Genomic DNA, 22,338 nt, shown 5'->3' with positions numbered 1-22,338 from the left:
ATTTATCCAAGATAAGTTAAAACCCACATATGACTTCATCTTCTCGTCAGCAACTTAGACTATAGTTCCTGGGGAACCATAGTCCCAGCGTGTGCGTGTAGATTTGTGTACTGTAAGACAGTAATGTGTTTATCTTTAAACACAACTCAGTACCGTGTTATCAGTTCACAGGATCCAGATAACAGAATGACACATTTCAATAGCAGATTCATTACTATCAGTTTTTACGTGGCAGTTAGTTTCACATGAATGGCACCAGCTCCTCTATCAACTTAGGCTATCTCCGTGTCTTATTCCCGTTATTGTAATGCCAGACTGATGTCACAATGTGGAGATAAAGGCTACGACAAAAAGTCTTCTTGGGTCATTCTTGTCATTTAGACGAGTACTTTACTTCTGGCTCCGGCTGTATTTTGATGAGATCTTTGTGAAACTGCAGAACGAATTTGGGTCTAGTCAGATGCCTCCATTTAAAAATGATTTAAACACTAAAACTGTGTAACAGTAACAATACTGCATGTCTCTACTCTCAGGCCTGTGATGGGTGTGGTGCATTTGTGTTTGAGTTATGCTGTAACGGTGAGCACACTGTGTTTCTGCATGCAACAAGCATGAGGAAAAAACAAATGAATCAAAATGTTTATGCAATGCTTTTATTTCATGTTAAAGTAAAACAAGATTGTTACAAAAATACTACACAACCTTAATTCATCATATTTTTCCTGTTCTTCCCTCACAGTAGAAGCTATGGATTAGAGAACCTTTCTAAATCTTTCCCTGAATTCTAAATAAATAGTTCCCTAATTTCATAAAAAAAAATCTCTCCCTAAAATTTCTAGAAATCCTACACTGTATTTACATATTGCATATAGTGAAAAAAAGATTTTTCATCATATACATAATCAGCAGTGCACTATACCAATAAAACTGTTGATGCACAAAAGTTTCTCAGATTTGTCTCGCAGATTCATTCATAACATTTATATTTAAATATTACAAAAATATTTCTGATTAGTGACATTATTTTCAATGTAATTATACAGATCAAAGAGCTTTTTTTAGCCATCAAGTTGATCTAAAGGCTTCCTTTGCACTATAACAGGGATGAGATCACGGTCATTTTTGAGGCTTGTTAGTGTGTTTGTGTCTAAAGCTTGGCTTCGATGATAACAGAAGATGCACTCAGGCTTCCATTGTGCCACTCGGAAGATTCCTGGAAATCAAAAGAGATGGGTCAGATCAGTAGGTTTTTTTTAATGCCTTCAACACAAAAAACACAGTTTGTCTCTGTAGACTTTAGTCTGTTTGGGCTAGCTTCCACCAAAAGAGTCTCTGGAGTCATGACAAACTTTAGCCTGACACATCTGTGTACATTCTCAGTCATCCAGGTCACGGTAGTGTCTTGAAGCTCAGCTAAACGTAATGATAGCTTATGCGCATATTCATACACACTATGTAAAGAAACACCCTAAGCCAGATAAATTAGCCTATATATAGCTGAATTTGTTAAATGTGAAAGAAAAGAGTTGTGCTATGTGTTAGAGCATATCTAAGCACTGCAAAAATGTCAGTGAATATAAATAAATATAAATGTTTCACCTTTCTGTCCTTTGTTGTGTTAATACACAACAAAGGACAGAAAGGCAAAAGATGAGACGCTTCAAGTGTTAATTTTCTTTTTTGTTTACCCTTATATGTACTGTAGAAAACAATCTATGATTGGGCCACGTGCAAAGGTTTTATCACATTCCTTACTTGTAAAATGAACCTTAATTAACAGATAAGATAGGTTCAAGAGCCGTAAACCATCTGACTCTTCAAAACCTTTGTGACACTCGAGTCAAAGATGAAGCTGACTGAACACTATTATCATAAATGAGAGCAAATTTCACCGGAAACCAACAGTAAAAAACCAGCTGTGGAAATCAAGAAATACTCTCAAAGATCAAGAAAACTTAAAGATAAAATTATGTGTCTGCAGGGCAAAAAAGGGAAAGAAAATCCTCATGGCACTGCACAAACAGCAGCAGAAAGTGCGCCTCAATCCAGTGTACACTTTACATGCAACTGCAAAAATCAATGTCTGAAAGTTTTTCGCCACAATCACAACGTACTGGGAGGCAAAAACGATGCAACTGTTAAATCAGTAGAAAAGATTTCATACAAAAAAAAAAAACCTTCACAGGTTTGATTTTCTCTTAAAGAAAGGCAGAAGATCAGTTATGAAGATGGAAGATACAGGGAGTGCAGAATTATTAGGCAAATGAGTATTTTGTCCACATCATCCTCTTCATGCATGTTGTCTTACTCCAAGCTGTATAGGCTCGAAAGCCTACTACCAATTAAGCATATTAGGTGATGTGCATCTCTGTAATGAGAAGGGGTGTGGTCTAATGACATCAACACCCTATATCAGGTGTGCATAATTATTAGGCCACGTCCTTTCCTTTGACAAAATGGGTCAAAAGAAGGACTTGACAGGCTCAGAAAAGTCAAAAATAGTGAGTGCAAAGCTTCTGAAGCGTGATCATCGAACAATCAAGCGTTTCATTCAAAATAGTCAACAAGGTCGCCAGAAGCGTGTGGAAAAACCAAGGTGCAAAATAACTGCCCATGAACTGAGAAAAGTCAAGCGTGCAGCTGCCAAGATGCCACTTGCCACCAGTTTGGCCATATTTCAGAGCTGCAACATCACTGGAGTGCCCAAAAGCACAAGGTGTGCAATACTCAGAGACATGGCCAAGGTAAGAAAGGCTGAAAGACGACCACCACTGAACAAGACACACAAGCTGAAACGTCAAGACTGGGCCAAGAAATATCTCAAGACTGGTTTTTCTAAGGCTTTATGGACTGATGAAATGAGAGTGAGTCTTGATGGGCCAGATGGATGGGCCCGTGGCTGGATTGGTAAAGGGCAGAGAGCTCCAGTCCGACTCAGACGCCAGCAAGGTGGAGGTGGAGTACTGGTTTGGGCTGGTATCATCAAAGATGAGCTTGTGGGGCCTTTTCGGGTTGAGGATGGAGTCAAGCTCAACTCCCAGTCCTACTGCCAGTTTCTGGAAGACACCTTCTTCAAGCAGTGGTACAGGAAGAAGTCTGCATCCTTCAAGAAAAACATGATTTTCATGCAGGACAATGCTCCATCACACGCGTCCAAGTACTCCACAGCGTGGCTGGCAAGAAAGGGTATAAAAGAAGAAAAACTAATGACATGGCCACCTTGTTCACCTGATCTGAACCCCATTGAGAACCTGTGGTCCATCATCAAATGTGAGATTTACAAGGAGGGAAAACAGTACACCTCTCTGAACAGTGTCTGGGAGGCTGTGGTTGCTGCTGCACGCAATGTTGATGGTGAACAGATCAAAACACTGACAGAATCCATGGATGGCAGGCTTTTGAGTGTCCTTGCAAAGAAAGGTGGCTATATTGGTCGCTGATTTGTTTTTGTTTTGTTTTTGAATGTCAGAAATGTATATTTGTGAATGTGGAGATGTTATATTGGTTTCACTGGTAAAAATAAATAATTGAAATGGGTATATATTTGTTTTTTGTTACGTTGCCTAATAATTATGCACAGTAATAGTCACCTGCACACACAGATATCCCCCTAAAATAGCTAAAACTAAAAACAAACAAAAAACGACTTCCAAAAACATTCAGCTTTGATATTAATGAGTTTTTTGGGTTCATTGAGAACATGGTTGTTGTTCAATAATAAAATTATTCCTCAAAAATACAACTTGCCTAATAATTCTGCACTCCCTGTAGTAGTTAACAACATTTTCTTATTGTTAAAGACTGGTTATTGCTATAATGTCATTTTTAATTTCTTTTCACATACATTACATGTTCATCATTTTAAATAACTAAAGCAAAGATGGAGTGAAAAAAAGGATTAAGTAAAGATCCAACTAGCAAGGACTTTATTCCATTCATGTTGAGCGTCCATACTTTTAACTAGATGAAATCTCTGGTGGTATTAGTAGGATATAGGACAGCGCTGTAAGCAAGCAAAGGCAACAACATGCAAGAACAGGAAAATTAGCAGTACCGCGCTGACTTCATCTGAAAAATCACAAACACTACGCTGTGATTCAAATCCAATCAAAGCCATGCCACGGGCAGCAACTTCACACACTGGCCTCCTAAAACACAAGAACACTAAAGTGAATCACACAGCATGATGAGCTGTATGATCTCGTTCTTGATTTCCTACTGTGATAAGCCGCGCTGTTTTATTTCTATATGGAAGTGCCATTCGCATTTATGAGGAAAGTTTAAGCCAGTCAGCTGTTCAAAAATAGGATAGTTAGAAGTAGCTGTAATCCAATGTGAGGAAGTGTTTTGGAATCAACAGGTTCATGCAGGGGTTAATGATTACCCCCAGCTGACTTAATTGTCCTTAAGTGACTTTAGCTGATTTTAGTAGAACTGCTACTGAGAAAATCAGTAGCAGGGCTTCATGGGGAAGAATCAAAAATCACATGATTTTCATGATTGTGTAATTATGATTTCTTTTGCACGATCCTCAGAAACACATAGAGACAGTAAAACAGGTGTAACAGTGAAAAGGGTGTACAGCAGGTGCTCTTGATCAGTGGCAGTGTGTGGTGATTGCTTTGTGCTCCTACCTTTGTGCACCTTTATGATGAGCTAAGATTTGAGATTTTTTTTCATTTTTTATTTTTTTTGTGGAAGCAGAAAAGTTTTATTGATCAGGCTTGAGAAGAAGTCTGCTGCTCGGAGATTAGCGATGTGGCTCCGTAGTCTTGTCCTGACTTGTGCCTCTCCGCCTAAAACAAATGCTTTTGATCACTTCTCATTCAGTGTTTATAGAGGAGTGGGGCTCCAGTCTGGAGTGAAGTTCACCAGAATCTGATCACACATATATGTTTAGTGGTTGCTCGTGCTAATCAGCTTCAAATAGTGAGGCCGGAGTATGTACACAAAAAGCTCAGGCTTCACTGTGTTCTAAGTGCTCAGTTTTCACAAAGCTTGGCTCTGTGTTCATAATAATAATAACATAGTCATCTTAAACAGACACCTGCTATTTAAATGCTCCATTTGTGAGGGGCAGCCAATCAGAAGAAGTCTTAGTAGAGTCCAAGTATAAAAATCTTGAGCTAAAAATTTGTTTAATTTGACTCCTTTTAAGATGGCTTGAGAGACTGAAACACATTTATATATATGTGAGGAATTAAACTTTAAGCACTTATCAGCAACTTCACCACAGATCTTGGAGACCCACCCAGAAAGAGAAAGAAATGTATGGTGACAGAATGACTTAAGAACAGAAGAAAATCGCAACCATAAAGTCATAACGGCTGACAAGTTCCATAAAAGTTTACATAAGAATATGTGCAGAGTGCCAACAGAGTCAGTGAATATTCAACAGCGTCTTTTAGCTAAACTGATGCAGACATGCAGGATCACAGAAGACAAAGGCAAAAAACAGTCCTCCTCTGTGGAGCCCGGGATGCACAGGTGACTTATCGCTCACGACAGACAAACACTTAACACATGGATCATTTTCACAGTAGACATTTTGACACACTATTAAAATATTTTATTTATGGCATCTGTTGCAGTACATGGTACTAGCCAAAGGATGAAGAATAAAATGCTTTTCCTACACTGACATGTCAAAATGTCTTCCGTGAAAAGGCCTATTTGACTTCATAGTACCACCGCTTTTGTTTCATATCCCCAACAAACAAACAAAGCGCTACACCCTTGGCTTGCTTCAAAACTTACGGCTGCTTTGGCCTGCAGGTTAGCATTTTGCCTCCTGAGATCAGACTTGATTAAAGCTGTAAAAAAAGAAAGACAGAGAGAGGGTAAGTCTGCATTAGCTGATGGATCCTCCACTGCAAACACAGAGACGAACACAAGCAAAACAGGATCGTATTACTTCACACAAGTTAAACAGTTTATTGAAACAAAGTAATAACAGTGACTATCCAGTAGGTGGCTCCTATGCACAGACACGTTCAAGTCTTAATAGTGGCATTCAAGTTAAGACACCTTGTTAACTATTTTCAAAGAGTGTGTGGCTACCAATGCAAATCTAAAAACAACTAAGCCTGCTGAGAAACTCCGGTCAAAAGCAATTATTAAAAAAAACAGCGTGATTGTAATTTAATAATTAACTTCAATTTTCATGGAAGGAGGAGACTATTTCACAAAAACAATCACAGCCTTGCCTTCTAATGGTGCCTTCATGTACGTTCATACAAAGGTTTATCACCAATCGGAGAGCAGGGCGGATTTTTTTTGTTTGTTTGTTTTTTTACAAACATTTTGTTTTTCTTTTAAAACTTCATGACCACAACAAGAAGTTTACTCATATGAACAAAAAGCAGTTAGTGAGTCAGTCTGTTGACCTTTAAGAAGTGTCATTAAAGGTTAAGGCATTTTTAAAAAGTTAAACATTGCTGCTAAACCCATCGATGGGTCATGAAAAATCTCCTAAGTGGTTTTGAAATCACCTTTATTACCTGAAAACACACCCCTGCCGAGTGCGTGTCTGTAGAGCTATGCACTGTCTTTACTAAATGGTTCCAGGGCTTAAGAAAATGTTCACCACTCCTCCCTCTGAACAGTTTAGTTGTATACAGCTTTGTTGTTCTCTAATTTCAAAGAAAATCTCTTCCTAGCGATGATGAAGAATGACGCAGAATGCCACCTCAAGCCGCAGACTCTGTTTTATCTGAGCTGCAGACAGCCTTCTTGTAAAGAGGTGACAAATTTGTCTGTTATGTGTAAAGTGCAATAAAAAATAGCATTATGTTCTCAAGTATTCCTCCAAATTACACCATAACTAAGTCCTGCTTTCTAGGAACGTGACATTCTTACATAGGAGTATTAGTAAACTCGTAACAGGATAAAGTGACAGCAAAGACAATTCTTGTGCATTTCTGTATGTGTGACATTAAATCAGTACTCTATTATGACTCAAAACTGTGTATTTTTCACAGTCACAGAGGTCTTACCTGTCATTATTGTGCCTATCAGAAGAAAGACACACAAGAAGATGTTTCCTGCCAGCGTGCCGTAATTGTCAATGATCTTGCCTTGGCAAATGGTGAATATAATTCCGAACACCTGTGTGTGGGTGCAGAACATGGGGTAGTTAGGATTAAAGCTAGCGCTTGCACGCACCCGGGAAGGATAAAGAGCAAACCCCGTCCTTGAACTCGGTTTTTATTTTCATGCATCTTGGATCTTCTGCAGCTGGCGAATATGTTTATGCACCAGATGAAGGAAGCTCAACTACACACTGAGTTTTTGCAAATATATCACGCACAGTTGCCGTGATGTTGAGAGAATCTGTCTTGCCTGCTTATGAACAGGCATTACAAATGCATAAACAAAACTACGAAATAAATATATAAACAAGGAAGTCAAAATTGCCTCATAATGCCAAACCCCCCCACAAAAGCACGTTATTCCAAAGCAACGCCAGCCGTCAACAAAATCCCATTTTATTGTTTATATCCAAAATTCCCGTGAAAACCTGCATTTACAGTATAGTGAGTCAATTCCTCCAGAGCAACAGGCTGAATGACTCACTTTTTCCATGGAGGGAACACAGCTTACATCCATCATTTCATTGGTTCTTTTCTTCTTTTTTGCTATCACACTGAAAACATTGATCTGTACCTGTGCTGAGCAGTTGAGGAGGCCAGAAGACGTTCCCTCTGACTCTGGGTATGTCAGTTCGACTGCAAATTCAAAGCCCAGTGGCAGGTAGCCCGTCATGAAGAACCTGGACACAAGGATCCACAAAAGGGATAAAAAAGAATTTGTGAGTTTATTTAATTGCTGCTCGCTTTTTTGCTACAGTTTTATACGTGTAAATGCGTAAACAGGACACCTGCTCCGTTCAATAAAATGCCCCTTATCATGTTAGCTGACAAGTGCATGGACACTTTGTACCTACAACATTTGATTGTTCTTCCAGGAAATCAACACTCATGTTGCCTCAAGTTAATAACACTGGAGAATTTATACAGGAACAGCAGGTTTTTCAAAGCAGTCCAGTCACATCAGATTCTTTTTCTCATTCAACAGCAGGGTGTTGTTCTTCCACTAAAGTGACAGCAAGTGAAACTCAAATCAAAAGCCTCTGACATGGCTGCAATAGCAAAACACATCAGTCTGAGTCAGTAGACAGACACATTTCTTCTCTTCTGTCAATATGATACGGAGACTACAAAGCAGCAGACGCGCTGACCTTTAATGTCAAACACATTTCTTTAAAAAAATCCTGTTTAAAAAAAACAAGGCTAAAGTTATGTCTGCCATAGATCATGCAGATGCACTTCCAGAGGAAAGGAATTCCAATTTGGAAGATCACTGTGTGCTGCTGAGGGTGTAATCATTTCACAGCCACATAAAGGTTAAACTGGATGAACAAGATTGTTTTTTAATTCCAAGAAGAGAGAGGCAACCCAGAGGAAACCTAGTAGATGATTTCCCCCATAAATATTTAAATGGTTTGGTTTTCCCAGTTCATAGAGGTTATGTATTTTTATTTTTGTGATCTGAAATAATCCTGCACCATTATTACTATATGACATACTCTCGCTGTCTCTATTTTTTTGTTTTGCTTTGTTTTGCTCTGCAGCATGGGCTTCCAGGAAAACATCACTGCGAGGGGGTTTTCTTGATAAAACACATTTCAGTTAAGTTAAACTAATGCACATATATGCACATATTTATGTATTTACATAAGGACATTTTTCCTTTTCTCATGAGTTTAGGTGCAAATGCAGGCCTTTGTCTAAACTTTGTAGGGTCTACATGTTTGTAGAAGCTGAAACAACCAGGGCTGTAAATTATTATTGCAAATGTCAACAGAGGTACCGGGCCAAGGGAAATGACCAGAAGCAGAATTTAGGACATGACGGAAGATTTCTGCATGGTTTAACGGCTGAATCGAAAGTGTGCACACATACTTTTATACATACTTTTAAAATGTACAAATACAATAGCCCACTCACTTGCCTACTACAGATACATTCCATATTTTGTTATTTTTGGGTTTTTTGTTTTTTTTACAGATCCACAGTATCTATCAAAATTTTTATATTCATGAGGGGCGTTTGTTCTCTCTCGATTCACAGAAATAAAGGTGTTCTGAAGTAGAATCAAAGTAGTAAATGAGTAGAAATAAAGTCCTTTAATGACATTACTTGTGTAAAAAAACAACAACAAAAAACCAAAATGTTAGAAGAAACAATAAAAGAATACCCAAGTACTCCAGCAGTGATGAAAACCACCCAGAGGTGTCCCAGGCTGAGTGTAGCAGCATAAACGATCATCCCCACCAGAGACAAGAGGTAGACTGCAAGGGTCGTCTGCCTGGGGAAAAGAAGAGCATGAGTAATACATGTCACTGTGAGCACAGCAGTGATCATTATGACTGCACACACATATGTAACAGTACGTAGTGCGGCAGTTTTGCAAGTAAAAGAAACAAAACGTAAAGCTGCAGCAAGTATTTGCCAGAAATTTAGAGAATTTCGGGTCTCTGGGGGTGGGGGGGATGGGGGCTAGAGTGTATCCCAGGTGTCATCTGGCGAGAGGCACCAGCCTATTACATAAGAGACAGGCAACCAGTGTACAGTCACCAATTAACAAACATGCATGTCTTTGGACTGTGGAAGGAAACCTTTGCACGCAGAACATGCAAAGAAAAAAAGACACCACACAGAGAGGCCCCAGTCAGCTGGAGGGTTCGAAACCAGCTCTCTCTCCTTCACTTTTTCCTCTGTGCTCCACCCACCAGACAAAACGAATGCTCCTACCTACCCTACACAGCTAACCACAAGTCATTTTTGGCTTTTAGCTTCATGTGGGCTGGCTAACTTGCTTTTCCAGGAGGGAAATCCCTCAGCTTATGTTTGTAGCACGAGGGTATACTTTTTCCCTGCATTTCATTTAATCTGTGTCTCCAAAATCTTTTATGTGTGGGCAAGACTGCTTCCTATCCTGTTTCATGTATGCCACATTTATTAATCAGAAATCTGACATAAATCAAACAAACAAAGAAAAACGGAGCAAAGTCTAACGGGCAAATGTCGAGGGATAACATTTTTAATGCCTGAGAAAAGAGGAGGTGCAAGGGTGTAGCTCAACCCTACCTCAGACAACCTGTATTAAGGCTGAACGGCTGTTATAATTTTTTTTTGTCCATTGACAGCAAAAGATTGCTGCCTGCATGGGCGTCAATGTCAATATTTTGCCACTAGGTGTGCTGTGGAGTAATCTTTTCAATAGCAGGTACCCTTTTCTGTTTGCCTTACTGTTTGTCACACAAAATAAGGCCTTTGTAAATGTATTGAGAGGAAGGAAGTGGATTCCACACCTCGTGTGAGCCCACATCTCACAGTTCAATACAATGGGCGACAAACACTGAAGGTAAACACCACCTCTGTTTGCTTCCCCTAAACACACAGTCTCAAAGAAAGCTTATTTTATACATCCAAAGCTTCATAACAAATAAATACTAAAGCATGAAAAATGCAGTCCTGTAGAACTGGTAATAATATTCAAATATAAACTGACATAAACTTATGAATGAACACCATTCATAAATATTACAATGTAATAGCATAATTACAATGTGGGGAATTATACAATAAAGCTAAACATTATTGCTTTCCCCCTCATTTGCAATACAAAGCTGTTGTAGCTACAACAGAAGGGAGTCGACTGGGTGGACACTGCTGTCACCACACAGCCTGAGAGCACATGGGGCCGGAGGAAGAGTGCAGAGGTCGCTGCCGTAGCAGGATGCTGCACCTGAATAAACAGATATAGAGACGCAACACAAGATATGCAGGACGCCAAGTTCAGAAGGGAGAAGACAATAAACAATCAGGTGCCGATTTAGCAAAGTGCGTTGAGCGGGCGACCACATTCCATACGACTGCGAGCGGCGAGCCCAGGTTCGAATCTGACCTGCAGCCCTTTGCCACATGTCCTCCCCCATCTCTCTCTCTCCCTCTGCTTTCCTGTCCTTTCTTCACCATGTCTGTCAAAAAAGGTGAAAAAGGCCCAAAAAAACAGCACTCATTTGGCTGCTTTCTGGTGGCACGGAAAAAGTGGTAAGTTTTTAGATTATCAGCCCATCGCTTTGTTTTTTTTTTGTTTCGTTACAAATAACGTTTGATTTTTATCTCCTGCTCTGCACGTCCCTTTGTCTTCTTTTTCCCAAAACACAACACCCCCTGTGGAAGAACTGCTGCTAATGTACTTTCCCTTTTCGATGTTCGCCTTACTTGTACGTTTTCGTTCTGTCCAACCAAACGCCGCAGATGAGGGAGCCGACCATCCCTGCGATGACGATGGTGAGGCCAATCCTCCCGGCGTTCACTTCTTCTCCCTAAAAAAGCCGAGAACAATGAGCAGCGCCCAAAAACTGTATATCTACAAGCATTAACTAGAGATCCACACAAGGAGGTTGCACACACCTTTTTAGTACTACAAACAGAGAAGATCGCTCCCTTTTCCTGTTGTTTAACTTATAAAATGATTTAAGAGAAATGGCACCTATGCCTTAAATATAGCATTGGTTTGAGCTTGTAAGCGAACAAACTTCCAAACTTGGTTTAGCTGTGATAAATCTGTTATTACAGTGTTGTTTATTGAACTTAAGTTACATTAGTTTATAATATTAAACCTTATACTTGACTATTTAAGTCTAACTATTCATTTGTTGAAGAGTCACTAGAGTTACAGGCAATAGAAATGATTTGAGATGAGTGCAGAGGAAACGGACATACAGGGTAATGCACGATGATCATGCGGTTCAGCAGGGTCCCGACAGCATAAAAACAACCAACGTTCAGACCTGCAAAATAGGGAATAACATCAAATAAAATCTGAAATCAGAAAAAAACACAGGACAAAAATATCTTTCACCTTCCCACTTTTCAGGAATCATGAAACTAACATCATTAACTGAATGATGAAAAAGTTTAGTAGTTGTTTCTAATAAACCTGATCGGAGTAGTTTCTAAAATGAGGATAAATGTGTACTGAATGCGTCCCCACCTAAAAAATAAAACACTACAGCAGGCTTGGGGGAACTCCAGGCCTCAAGGGCCGGTGTCCTGCAGATTTTAGACGTGTCCTTGATCCAACACAGCTGATTTAAATGTCTAAATGACCTCATCAACATGATTCATTCTCCAGAGGCCTGGTAATGAACTAATCATCTGATTAGGTGTGTTGACCCGAGGTGATATCTAAAACCTGCAGGACACCGGCCCTTGAGGCCTGGAGTTCCCCACCCCTGCACTACAGCTACAGCTCAGTTAAAGTGACAGGGACAGGTGTGATAATCAGAGAGTCAGAAACATATTAGTAGAAAGATTAGACACATGACAAGAAAACCCCAACAAAGAATGCACCTTGGGATAATATTTGTACTTTTTTTTTTTTTTTTTTTTGTATTATTTTTGTTACTAGTATAAAATAATGAAACATATCCCTCCCAGTTTATCCAATCTCAAGATTACTGAGTTACTGGTTAAACTGTGTGCCAAAATGCAACTACATTCAATTTCCAGCAACATAAAACCTAGATTATATTTTTTTTCTTTATCTCTTCAAAAATACACTTTATCATTCCGTTTTTTGTTTGCTCAAGTAACCAAGAGCTCCCAAAAATAAATGAATTCCTATCTCAGACTCCTTCCACTTCATCAAATCTTTGATCTTCGGGATCTTAAGGTCACATTGACCGAACGCACGTGTTAAAAATTGTCAGGTTATAAATGAACTTTGGAGCTCTTAGGGTAAATCCAATTTATCTTCTCGAGGAATACTGTCATAGCTGATGACTGAGGACTACGTAATCTGCGATAAGATAAACACCATTGCACTACGAAGGGAATTTTCAGGTGTGATTCTACCCGATATCTGTGGAGGAATCACCACAGATAACATCATTTTCACTTGGGATGGCTTGTTCAACCATGGTTATGGGAATTTATACTACCTTAGTAAAAATCCGCCTTCTAAAAACATTTAACATATTTTCATGAATTTCTAATGTTGAATTATGCAACGTACGATTTAATGTCTTTTAGCCCGTTCTAAAAGGTTAATGACAACATAATTTAACAAAAATTTGGAGAACAGTAATGACAAACCATAGGTGACGACGAGGAGCATGAAGGGCTTGTTGCGCAGCAGGTTTCGGATGGAGGCTATGTAGGAGTACTGCTCTGGTGGAATGCTGCGAGCTGTGGCCTGGGCCTGAGTCGGTGGAATTTTAGGACGCTCCTGGAAAACTGACATGTGGAAAGATCGACAACAGTGTGAAACACAGTAAACAGCAGCAGTCTGCACACTTACAATGAAAACTGGAAAGCAATAAGAAGCAACTCTATTGGTGGATACGTCCACCTGTAATATTCAAAGGATCAATCAATGCTAAGTGGTAGAAATAAGTTCAGGGTTATATTCAGGGTTATATTTCCTCCCTAGGGCCTCCTTTTTCAGTGAACAGTAAGTAGTCATATGTCAAAGCAGACGGTCTCCAAGTTTAACTTATACGATTGTTTTAAAGAAAGGCAGAAGCTAAGCATCTTCTCTCACCTCACAGTTTATGCAAATTTCTCAATCCTGGGACTCTGTCTGCCCTGCTGACTCACAGCCCTTTTGCAGGACTACAGATGGTCCTGCCAGCAGGACAACCCTCACACATGGCATCTTGCATATATGCATGAGGGTGAGCTAGTATATATGTGTCATTAAACTACTGCAGCCACCTGGTGTCAAGTTTCACACTAGAGTAACCAGGAACAGCATAAGTCACATCCCTTGCTTGCTAAAATGTCAGCAGATCCAAAAATCAAGGCCCTACAATAAAACATTTTCCTTTTTTATAACTGTGCACAGTGTTGCCACTTCAGGCCTCCAAAAATATATATATAATGGGAAAAAAAACCTCCTCTGCCACCCTGGGATGAGTTATATGTGTTGAAATCACATAGCAACATTTGTGACTCAAAAATTGAGCCAGTACAGAAGTGCCAAATCACAAGCACTTCACAAGTTATAATGTTGTGAAATTGTGGGTAATGGGTAACTTGTAGCAGAAAAAAATGACCCCATTTGGGTGTAAAGTTGCCAAACTTTTGAAGCATTTTTATTAAATATTAACAGTTATTCAAAGTATGCAGTTTTTATGTTCTGGTGGCCACTGAAATTAGAATTATGGCACTTTCCACATTCAAGTAGATAAGTCTGGGTTTGAGGCAACATGTCTGCCAAGCTGTACTGCTTGTGTCTAGGCCTTTGAAACTAAAAGGCACTGCATGGAGCTTAGCTGAGTTTTTCCGGGAAGAATATTTGTTTTAAGTCTGTTTTTTGATAGCCAAAGGTAGGGGCTCAGGGGGTTGGGAAGCGTATCTGTAACCGGAAGGTCGCCGGTTCAATCCCTGGGCTCTCTGTCCTGGGCATTGTGTCCTTGGGCAAGACACTTTACCCTACCGCCTACTGGTGTTGGCCAGAGGGGCTGATGGCACGGTACGGCAGCCTCGCTTCTGTAAGTCTGCCGCAGGGCAGCTGTGGCTACAATCATAGCTTGCCTACACCAGTGTGTGAATGAATAGTGGCATTGTAAAGTGCTTTGGGTGCCTTGAAAAAGGGCTATATAAATCCAATCCATTATTATATCATAATAACTTTTAAAGTTAGCTTACTTCTGCCACAGAAAAAAGTTATTTCTAAGTACGTTTAAATTTCAAGGTACGCAAGTGGAACTTTTTGAGATATGTAACTTTGGGTTATTGAGTCAAATTTTCTAGATAGGTAGACAGTAAGTCAAAATTTTCATCAACACCTTATGAAGCAAGCTTGCAAGCTAGCTAGTGCTAGCTCAAAAATATGCATGTCCTCTTATCCAAATATGGCCATATTCATCTTCAGAACCAAAAACAAAACTACAATGTCACAGTAATAATGCCAAAATAAAAAAGCTGCAAATATAAAGTTTTTCACAATAGCTCGCTTTAAAAAAATGTAAATGCTAGCCCACAAACAAGCTATTTTTTTTTTTTTTATATATAAGAGATTTATTGTGTGTTATCATACACATAATACTTGACAGTTGTCTTCATATTGAAAATGATTTAACCACTGGTCATGAGGAATGTGCCCACATTGCTTGAGGGCTGTGTGCTATATTGAATGTGATACAACCACTGGTCACAAAGAATAAATTGCATGTGGTTGGTGACTGGTTCCTTAAGGTTGCTGGTTCATGGTGGATGAAATCGATCACAAAGACAGTGCTGCAACAAATCCTCCTTGGCAGTGATTTGGGTTCCATTAGTTACAAGGAAGATGTCAACTTGTCTGACAAATTACACGCTAACTACTAGTTAAGCAGTAGCACTATTTTACAAAGTGCAACACAAACAAGAAATAGGAAATCTTTGCTTTATATGCAGAAGTTGTGCCTCTGGGCTTTATGTTTTAAAAGGAGTAACTTGTCCTTTGAAGGGAAGCAGTCTCTCTTTCCAGTTTGTGTTGCACCGTTTTCTTTCCTTGGAGAGTAGCTGGAGAGTGTTTACAGACAAGTTGATGTGTTTCGTGCAAACTACGGCCCACTGAAGCATTTTTCTAGTGACCAAAGCAATTGCAAGAAGGTTTTCTTCAGCCAGTCAGGAAATACATATTTCTCCCTAGCGATCAGAGTTTGTCAGGTGGTCACAGGCCAGTTCCTAGGCCTGTGTGACTAGTGTCTAATTCACTTGACCCTACACTGTTGCACATGTCACGTAGTTTGCGGTCATGTGACTGGAAAACTTAATAAGCTACACTAATAATGGTTGGATATTTTGAGAATACACTTTGAGAAGATGAGATGATCAGTGTCACTTGTGTCTGTATGTAGCTGAAGCAAGAAAACAACCAAACACAAGTACCTGTAAGAAATGTTAAAAAAAATAAATAAAACTGCAATTACTGACCTCAACTGAGCCAGTTCAAGCACATTAAACACAAAAATCCCTCTGAAACGTCAGATGACATTATTTGGGCAAATAATAATGTATAAATTAACAAAAGTGCTGGTAGGGGAATTTACTCAACTTGCAGCCATCTTGCAGCTACACATTCACCCAGTGATTAACCTAAACTATCTACCTCCAGCCTCGTATTTACCATAAACAGAGGCATTGTGAGTCCTCCTACCTTACTCTAGGAACCATAAATAACTGTTTAGTGGGTCACAGGCAAATTTGACACAGCGAGAGTCAATTATGTAGCGTACTTATGAACACAAACACCATGTGACTGACCGAACAGTCACATAAGCACTGAATAAGCTGAGGTTTGCATTTCATAGTGCTTCATTAACAACAGCAGACTATAGCCAAAGCACTAACACTGACTGTATAGTCAGTCTAAATGCTGTGCATGGTACTACTAGGAAATTCCTTCACAAGCATCCTTTTGTGTTTAGGAATGCAGAATGCTTATGAGGAACGCCAGCCTCCGTCGTTGCCCCCCGCCCCTCCCTACCCCGCTGCAGGAAAACAGCATATTCATACATGCTCCTTATAGCAAGTCAGTGTTTTTAAAAGTAAAAGATATTTATTGCATTTTGATTAAACACTCGTACTGTTATTTTATCTTATCCATAAATGGCACAGCACATGATTCTGGGTTTCACAACAAATGCCACATTTGAAGGGGAATCATATATAAAGACACAGCAAAGCATTTTTTCCTCATCAATCACATGCTGTTTGTCATGTCACTTCCTTCTGCCACAAAGTGCTGAGTTCTCTTTTTCTTAAGTCCATAGCTCAAATGACTTATGATGGATTTCAGTACACTTCTGACGACCTTACTTGTGCTACAATAATATCTTTTTTTATGAAAGTCCCCTTTTAACTAAGGTTTTGTGTTGTACGTGCATCCATGTCAGCACTTTTTTTGGTCCACTGAATGGTGCTTCTTGTCAAGAGTGTAAGTTTAGTGTAAATTAAAACCTTCATGAGGTCAGCCTACTCAATAAGAAATTCCCACGGGCATGAAGTAGGAAAAAACCTCATACAATACATGTCAAAATGCCCGAGCCTTTTATAGCAGACAGGAGCGAAAGCACCACCGAATGTCACTCTTTAACCATTCACAAAAAATCCTCGGTTACACGGTACAGTAACATCATTTTCATGCAATTTTATGTAAATTCGAAAACCTGACGGGAAAAAAACGCTTCTGTGCTTCATGATGTCTAGCCATGCGGAAAGTTTCATTTTATATGCAGAGGCGTTGAGGACACAGTTTTTACTACGGTGGAGGTTGTGTAGAGTTTCTTTCGTGCTGCACAAAGCAGCTAGAAATCGTGTTTGAAATAATAAGGAACCACAGGCTTCAACTCTTTTCTTTGAAAATGCATTGTATCAAAAACCCTGACCCCCATCGGAAGATGAGTATTAAGGGTTTCAGTGCAACCAACATAATATACCCAATAATTTGGTTTTGCTGTGAAGACACCAAGAGATTACACATATAACCCAAGCTGTCTGTGTAGCTAGAAACCACCGGAACGAAATAAGAAAGTACCATCTTTGTGATTTTTGTTATTTTTTCGTGATTACCTTACCGAAGACAACAAGGACGAAGAGTAAAGTAGCCACTCCTGCCGTTATGTAGAACATGATTCGGATGTGGTGAGCCAGCTCATCCATGTCGTCCACATTAGGCACCAGGATAGGAGGCACAAGGAACCCGATTGCAATACCCAGCTGCAGGACGATGGAAGAATTTAACAGAATTAGAAGAAAACAAGTGCCACAAACAGTTTTCACTAAATTAAAACACTGAAAATCTTAGCTTTTTTAGCCCATTATTTCCATGTCTTCTACATGCCTTGTAACTTTACACAGTGCGTATTAAAAAGTTTTAATACTTGTTATTTGCCTTGAATGATTCTATTTAGAACAGGCTCCTCTATTCCAGGGAGGTTTTTTGCTGAGTTTGCAAAATGTCACATATGGTATACCCCGCTTTGCTGAACCTGATGACCTGAGTCTGCAACTGACCTCAGACCTCCTGCTCAGATGTTTTCTATTTGTGTCTGTAGAGGACTTCTTGGGTTTTCTTTTTGTGTGATTTAGGAAAATAAGATAAGGCCTCGCTGTTTCGTTTTAGACCGAAGGCGAAAGAGTTTCAGTCGCCTTCTTGAGAAGCAAAAGTAGACTGAAGTAATTGTACACAGAGCTGGATGACATCACTTATGACATTGATATCAAAGCTCCAATAAATCCGAAGAAGACATTTGAGCCTAGAATTTTATTTAACTAGTTACATTATAACTTAGTTTAAAATCAGATTTAGAGCACACAACTTGAAGATTTGGACGACCTTTAAAAGTGAATTGGTGCAGCGATTAGCAGTCGTATGTGACCCTGACATCCAGTCTGCCCTGCATAATTTACAGGCAGCTGTCAGACAGCTCTGACCTCACTATACAGACCCTCCTGTGGCAAAAAAAAAAGAGATGCTGAATACTGACAGAGTTCACACAAACCTGGTTTCCCAGAACTCCTATGGAGCAAGCGGTGGAAACTTCTTTCTCTCCAAACCACACAGAGGCAAGGTATGAAGGAATACCGAGGATAAACACTGTGGCTACTGAGCACACAAACTGGCCAAAAAAGGTCACTGGGAAAGTATCTGGACTGGCACTACCGATTTTTATCCAAGCGCCAATGCAGTTAAAGGCTGACCCGACGAGGACAACATCCCGGATGCCCCTGTTGTCCAAGAACCAGAGGATGGGCAGAATAAGTGGAATGTAAGTGAGCAGATAAATCATGGCCAACCAATCAATAGCCAGAGCATCAATGTTGTAGAAACGCATGAATATGTTGCTAATAATGCCATACTGTAGCCACATGAAGGCATTGCTTGCTGAGACAAAACTGAAGAGAAACAGCATGAACCAACGACGGTGATACAGCTTGGTCTCAACTTTTGGGGCCAAATCCGACTGGTCACCCAAAGTCTCCATGTGTAAGCAGGACCCTGTGGAGACCGCTCTGCCAAAAGGCTCTGGACTCCATTGCAGTGATGAAAAGCCTGGAGCAAGATTCTTTGCAGCCTTGGAACACAGCCATTCTTCACCGCTGAGCTCCGAATTTGCACGGTCCCCTTTCAAAGTATTGTTTTGCGGCATTTCAACTGTCCTGAAACGGGCCCCCCGAAATGTTCGAGACCAGAGGTCTCAAGATTCAAGAGCTTGTGTCCTAACAGCTTACTGTCCTCTGTTCAAACTGCCTGCAGTAGAGAGATGCCAGAGAGCGAGAGCAGCTGGAATTAGTGTTGCCTTACTGGTGTCCCAGGTCCCTTCGCATGTGATGACACTGTGCTCCTTTACCCCATGTCCACATATTTATTACACCCAGTCCTGTCATGTGATGTTAATATAGGATGTTAATATCTTCCATTAACTAACTAATAACTGAGAAAAACATGTTCCTCTGTTGAACTTTAACCATTTTTCTTGTTAAAGTTCACCCATTTCAGTTTTTCGGTTAATATTTCAAAGTCTTAGTTATTGTTCACTCTGAAGTATCTGTTTTCTGTTGGGGAAAATACCAAGAATTCTCCAATCTTTCAGGTTTTTTTGCATGCAAACTGTTTAAAATTTATACTGCAGAACAGACTTGGAGAAACAAACTGCTCATCCAGCATTGCGGGCACTAAATGTGTAACCTTATGTAACAAACCATTTAGATGATTATGATATTATGATATTATGATGATTATGAATATGATTATACTACTGTGATAGGATGAAAAGCACTGATATCCAGGCAGTTTAGAATGAATCCAATTAAAAGTATTGGAGGGTTAGACAGTGGTCTAATCAGGTTTTTAAGCATCTGTTATGTTTGTGTTTTATAAAAGAGACAAAAAAAGTAAATTGAGTTTATTTGGGAGGTGTTTGCAGATTCCCAGATTGCGAACAACAGTTTGTTCTTAGTTATTCAGACTGTATCCAACTGTTTCCCAGTAAGAAATGATGACATTTCAGTGATATTTGCTTGGAGTTGATGTTAATGTGACTCAAGCGTTGCTTGTTCAGAAACTTTTAGTGTTAAGTCTGATACTTTGGTATTTCATGATACCAAAGGCATACTGCTGATCTTTGCACTCCTTTGTGCTGATTTGACAGCTCACGTGATTTTCAACTGCCCTGTTGCTCCTAATTTATAGCGGTACATCGGCAGCTCATGAACTCTTTTATGAGGGGGTATATTTTTTGTAAAAAAGCAAAACAACATTAAAACAAAATGGAAAAAATATATATAGTTGGTTAACTCTTGCTTACATGAAGTGCTCAATATTTATTATTTCATATGTACATTCACATTCAAAACAGTCTCCTCTGAATGCTTCTACACCTCTGAATTTGTTTTCTACACTAATGGATTTTTAGCTCATCTTTAGTCCAATGCAGTGCTATCTATCTATGCATGCGTTCATGCCGCTGAGTACAGTACTTTCTGACCAGACTTTTGCCCTAGGTTTATCTATTACATAATGCACTGCTGTCTGGGGGTAATAGTAGATTCAACGGAGCTTGTAATTCATGTCTCCCCTAAGTCATGCCATTGGACACATAAAGGCAGATAAAGGTGTATATATATATATATATATATATATATATATATATATATATATATATATATATACATATATATATAGTTGTTGTCTTTTGGGATGGGGATTACTATTACTATTACTCTCCTGAAAGTGGAAGAGTCTGGGAAACTTTTTGTCGCTCATTAAAAAGTTACATATAAATTAGGACACATAGTTTTTGTTGTTGTAGCTCTTTGTTTTGTCTTGCATGTCAGTCCACGCTGTGTGCATTGTTGCTGTCCCACATCCCCAGCATCCAGTACTGTTGCTTGGTGATGCACTATGGTCACTTAAACGAGCGTAATTACGCAAACGTGCTTGGAGATATGGCAGGGTCCAAGTTATTAGCATTATTAGCCTAAACATAGGATCCATACATTCTCAAGTAGGTTAAACGTTAATTTAACCTACTTTCCAACTATAGGACGGCCTTTGCATCGAACACCCTACCTGATTCCCGAAGACTCCGATGGAGCATGCAGTGGACACTTCCTCTGAACCAAACCACACCGACGCGATTCTAGATGGCATCCCGAGGATGAAGACCTGCGCGAAAGAGCAGCAAAACTGTCCCAGGAATGTCACGTAGAACAGGTTGGGTCTGACGCTGGCCACTTTGATCCACGTCCCCACGCAGTTGAGCGCCGTGGCGACGAGGGCGATGACCCGGAGCCCTTTTTTGTCCAGCAGCCAGGTTACCGGGAAGATGAAGGGAATGTATGTGAGCATGTAGATCATAGACATCCAGTCTATGGTGAAATCATCGACGCTGTAGAACTTGGTGAAAATGTTGCTGATAATGCTGTACTGTATCCATTGGTAAGAGTTGCTCAGCGAATATAAGCTGAACAAGAAGACGATCACCCATCGTCGGTGGTAAAGACGGGTAGCTTGCAGTCCTTCGCTGCCGTTCCCTTCACTTGAGACGTCGCTGGGCTTCGCAGCGTCGCCCCCCTCCAGCTTGACATGGTTGTCAGAGTCCGCCTTCCACACACTCTGATCCTCGTTTGGTTTAGTGTCTTCCAGCGCTTGTTTCTCACTCATGTTCCTCTAGGTCTCCTCAGTAATACTCATCGGGAATAAACTTGGCACTCAGCTGCTGTGGTTTTGTTAACCCACACTCAACAAAAGTGAAAGAACCTGAATTCGCTCTTTTTTTATTGAGGAACATTCAGCGCTTTAGGAAAGTCTAACCTACCGTAAAAGAAAGTCAGGCCTAACACGATATGTATTCAGCAGCAGAAGCTCCCTTTCCACTCTGTTTTACATAAATATATATGCTTAGAAAGAGAAAAAGTTTTTAAAAGAGGCGAGCTTCCAATGTTTTTGCGGCTGTCTCCAAAATCTATCGGTTCATTTCCTCCCGGCTGAGCACTGAAGATATTTTTGGTACCCGAACTTTCACCCAGATCCTGGGAAAGTTAACAAACTTTGAGCTGCAGATGATTTAATGCCAGTTTAATAGTTATCTGAAGTTTAGTTTCCCGATCGGTACCACGTGTCGGAGAGCCGGCTACTATAACCCTCCACCCGGACTTAAAAGACCGCGTTGGGATCTTGAAACGAACTCGGTAAGCTCATGCACAAGGGCGGAGTTTTAGATAAAACTCTTCTCTCTCTCCGTGGTATCTGAACACGCTGTAACATCGA

General features: G+C 40.0%; 1 protein-coding gene across 2 annotated transcripts; it reads right to left on the bottom strand.

Annotated features, from left to right (window-relative positions):
* Positions 1-639: 639 nt before the first annotated feature.
* flvcr2b (FLVCR choline and putative heme transporter 2b) lies at positions 640-22,273 on the bottom strand. Of its 2 annotated transcripts, XM_085381657.1 has the most exons (11): positions 21,139-22,271; positions 17,642-17,783; positions 13,170-13,310; positions 11,796-11,863; positions 11,292-11,395; positions 9,259-9,369; positions 7,666-7,771; positions 6,996-7,107; positions 5,758-5,813; positions 4,635-4,796; positions 640-1,213 (listed from the first exon to the last, which is right to left on the bottom strand). In XM_085381657.1, the coding sequence occupies exons 1-10, from the start codon at positions 21,730-21,732 to the stop codon at positions 4,719-4,721; spliced, it is 1,512 nt and encodes a 503-aa protein (XP_085237783.1). In that variant the 5' UTR covers positions 21,733-22,271; the 3' UTR covers positions 640-1,213; positions 4,635-4,718. The 2 variants fall into 2 exon arrangements, with proteins under 2 accessions (XP_085237783.1, XP_085237784.1); XM_085381658.1 differs by lacking the exon at positions 4,635-4,796 and having other exon boundaries at positions 21,139-22,273.
* Between the last annotated feature and the right edge of the window lie 65 nt (positions 22,274-22,338).

Source organism: Rhamphochromis longiceps, linkage group LG15, assembly GCF_057381845.1.
Source record: "Rhamphochromis longiceps isolate RC_006_pf linkage group LG15, R_longiceps_female_GT1.1, whole genome shotgun sequence".
NCBI lineage: Eukaryota > Metazoa > Chordata > Actinopteri > Cichliformes > Cichlidae > Rhamphochromis > Rhamphochromis longiceps.
This window is presented reverse-complemented; position numbering and strand designations above follow the sequence as displayed.

Bases quoted from the DNA above. Each gene is read 5' to 3' on its own strand.
- flvcr2b (XM_085381657.1), bottom strand. From the start codon at position 21,732: ATGAGTGAGAAACAAGCGCTGGAAGACACTAAACCAAACGAGGATCAG. The intron at 11,864-13,169 runs GTTTGTCATTAC...CCTATTTTGCAG, and splicing joins GCTCCTCGTCGTCACCTATG to GTCTGAACGTTGGTTGTTTT. The intron at 4,797-5,757 runs GTAAGTTTTGAA...CATTTGTTTTAG, and splicing joins ACCTGCAGGCCAAAGCAGCC to GCGGAGAGGCACAAGTCAGG.